This window comes from Limulus polyphemus, unplaced genomic scaffold (genome assembly GCF_000517525.1).
Source record: "Limulus polyphemus unplaced genomic scaffold, Limulus_polyphemus-2.1.2 Scaffold7767, whole genome shotgun sequence".
Taxonomy (NCBI): domain Eukaryota; kingdom Metazoa; phylum Arthropoda; class Merostomata; order Xiphosura; family Limulidae; genus Limulus; species Limulus polyphemus.
Window position 1 is genome coordinate 19533 of NW_013673377.1, and position 3088 is coordinate 22620.

At 32.2% G+C, this 3088-nt stretch overlaps 1 protein-coding gene across 3 annotated transcripts in view; it reads left to right on the forward strand.

The window, feature by feature from the left end:
- The window catches only part of LOC106474849 (protein D3-like), a 10280-nt gene extending 8569 nt beyond the window's left edge, over positions 1-1711 (forward strand). For all 3 annotated transcript variants that reach the window (XM_013935546.2, XM_013935545.2, XM_022403139.1), the window contains one exon: positions 994-1711. In XM_013935546.2, the coding sequence (XP_013791000.1) occupies positions 994-1208 (215 nt within the window). In that variant the 3' untranslated portion in view covers positions 1209-1711. The remainder of the gene's footprint in view (positions 1-993) is intronic.
- Positions 1712-3088: the final 1377 nt, after the last annotated feature.

Consider the following 3088-nt stretch of genomic DNA (forward strand, 5'->3'; position numbering starts at 1 on the left):
AATTGTCACTGGTGATGAAAAATGAATTCTCTATGTAAATAATAAACACCAAAAACAATGGCTCAGTCCCAGACAAAAAAACCCAAAACCTGGACTCCATCTGCAGAAAGTGATACTTTGCATTTGGTGGGACATCAAACGAGTAATACATTTCTAACTACTCGATCCACAGTGAACTGTCAATGCAGAGATCTATAGTCAGCAACTGGAAAGTTTAAATCAGGACCTTCATCAGAAATGCCTTTCACTTATCTATCGGAAAGGTGTTCTTCTCCACGACAATGCGTGTCCACATGTGGCACATTTGACGCAACACAAGATTATGGAGTTGGATTGGGAAGTTCTCCCCCACCCACCATATTCTCCAGATATGGCACCATTAGATTACCACCTTTTTCGTTTGCTGCAATACCATATTAATGAGAAAATGTAGGCAAATGTGGAAGATGTTAAAGAGTACATAGACATGGTTTTTTTGTCTTCAAAGCCAAGTGATTTCTTTAATCAGAGCATTAACAACCCTGATAAGAATGGAGACTATTTTATTTAATAAATGTTTTGTTTTGTAAGTTGTTCAAGTTTTTCATCTAAAAAGAAAAAGGGTACATTAATTTCTTGATCACCTAATATATTGGTGGGTATTCTAGTTCTATATAAATTAATACTGGGGGGGGGGGGTCATGCCTACTGCTGGCAACAGATAATGGATGCATAGTTAGATTTGGGACATTGTGGGTTCTGTCCTATCCCTTAATTGGTTTGCTGTTGTTCATACACTAGTTTTTCATGTGCATATGAATGGGTAATTGGAGATTTACCCCCAGTGCTATTTGAAGAATTAGTACTTTGGTCATTCTCTTGTACCTTTTTTTAATTTTCACATGTGGTAGTTTGTTTATTATTAAGGTGCAATTGATTAATGTGATCGCCTACCTTGTATTCTTTAAACATTACATTATATGTGGTTTCCTTAAATAATTACTTCTTTTCCAGGATTGCATCGTTATGTTTTATTAGTCTACAAACAACCAGAACGCTTGAACCCAACAGAAAAACGGCTAACCAACACGTCAGGGGAACACAGAGGACTCTTCAAAATTAGAGAATTTGCTACTAAGTATGGTTTGGGTGAACCATGGGCAGGAAATTTCTTCCAAGCCCAGTGGGATGACTATGTCCCCAAACTGTTTGAACAGCTTAGCAATTAATTTCTTGAAGTACATTTCCCATTCATATTACAATAATGTGAAATTTAAAACTTTAGGCTATGTTTTATATGCTTTACCTGAAAAAATTAATTTTTAGGAAGCTGCAGCCTGTGAATATCTCTTGCATTTATTCAAATAACTATAAAATGTGCATCAGTAATTTCTAAAATTGTTAACATTTAACATAACTCTTAAATACCCCTTTTGTTTTGAAACTTTTGAAAAATATTAACTAGGTTTTCTAAACTAAACATAAATTTTTATTGTTTACATTTTTATGCTTCAAGAAAAAAATAAAGTACTAATTTTATTGAACTTTTTGGTATTATAACCGACTTAGAATGAGCAATCACTTTACATCCTATCAATTTCATTATTTAAGTTATAACTAATTAATGAGTGAAAACTTATCACTGAAGATTTAGGTTAAGTTCCTCATGTACTACCTTTTGTCAAACAGTTCTGGGTAATGTAAAAAAAAAAAAAAAAAAACCCAAGTCATCTAAATAAAGATGAAAGGCAATAAATTATCTGGACTTTACATCTGATGTATACATGCAACATTATAAAACTAAATTGTGCCATCACTTGGAAGTATTCTTTTAGGAATTATCTTTAACATACTGTTCTCATTCAAGTGTATCATACTTTTGGATTGATATATTCAAATAATGGTAGATTGTAATAAGTGTTTTTAGGGAATACAACTTTATAAATAATTATCAAACAGGAAATCATTTCTTCAGTTTACTTTTAAAGTTGGCCTGGTGGTTAAGGGCCTCAATTTACAATCTGGGTGCCACAGAACATGCTTACTCTTTCAGTCATGGGGTCATTATAATGTGACTCTCAATCCCACTATTCCTCTGTGAAGTGTAGCCCCAGAGTTGGCAGTTTTCACTAGCTACCTTCAATCTAGTCTATCACTTCAAAATTATGGATGACTAGTTCAGATAGCCTCCAAATAGCTGTATGTAAAATTCAACAAACACTATTTTCAAAGTTACTTTTTAACTTAAAAGCATATTTGTGAAATATTTAAAACAAGACTTTCCAGGTATAAATAATACACCTGTCAACAAGTTACATCAATAGAGTAATGCAAAAGGTTTTGAAAAATATTGGATTTGTTTTCAGCCCAAATAGTGTGACATGAAATTATTTAATTATACTGAATTCTGCTAAGACTTAACTATTTTAAGTTGCATAAGTTTGTAAAATAAGATGCTAACCTAAAAAGAGTACCTGATATTGATTACTTGTTTGCACAAAACTTCAGTGTTTCAAATAACTAACTGTACTTTATGTAAACAATACCGAAAGATCTACATTCATAATCATACTAATTTGAGTGTCCTTTGTTACTAGAGGGCACTTCATCTCAAAATTAAAAATTCCACATCTTATATTTAACCATAAGTTTTGACTTAAATAAGCAAAAAAAAGTGTAATTTATGGTAAGGACATTAGTGCATAATGTCCCCATTTTGCTGACTGCCATTAATATATATTTTTAATTAAAATCAAGGTTTTGTTTTTAAACTGAGAATAGCTAACTTATGAATGTAGCAATTGTCTTGCTTTTTGCCAAATTCATTTATAATTTGATATTGCAGTTTATTTTTACATTCCTGTAACAAAGTTTTTACATAAATTTGTAAAATTTTAATGGTACAAAAAGTAGTTTATTAGACCATCAAGGATGTCACTTCCAACTGCTAACTATAACCATCCCTTACTACTCGTGTATTTATCCAATCTTTTCTTGAATTCAGTTAAGTTTTCTGCCTCTACCACCCTTGAAGGCAGCTCATCCCAAAAGCCAACCATCCTGCTTGAAAAGTAATACTGTCTAAACTGCAATGATTCCTATGCTGCCA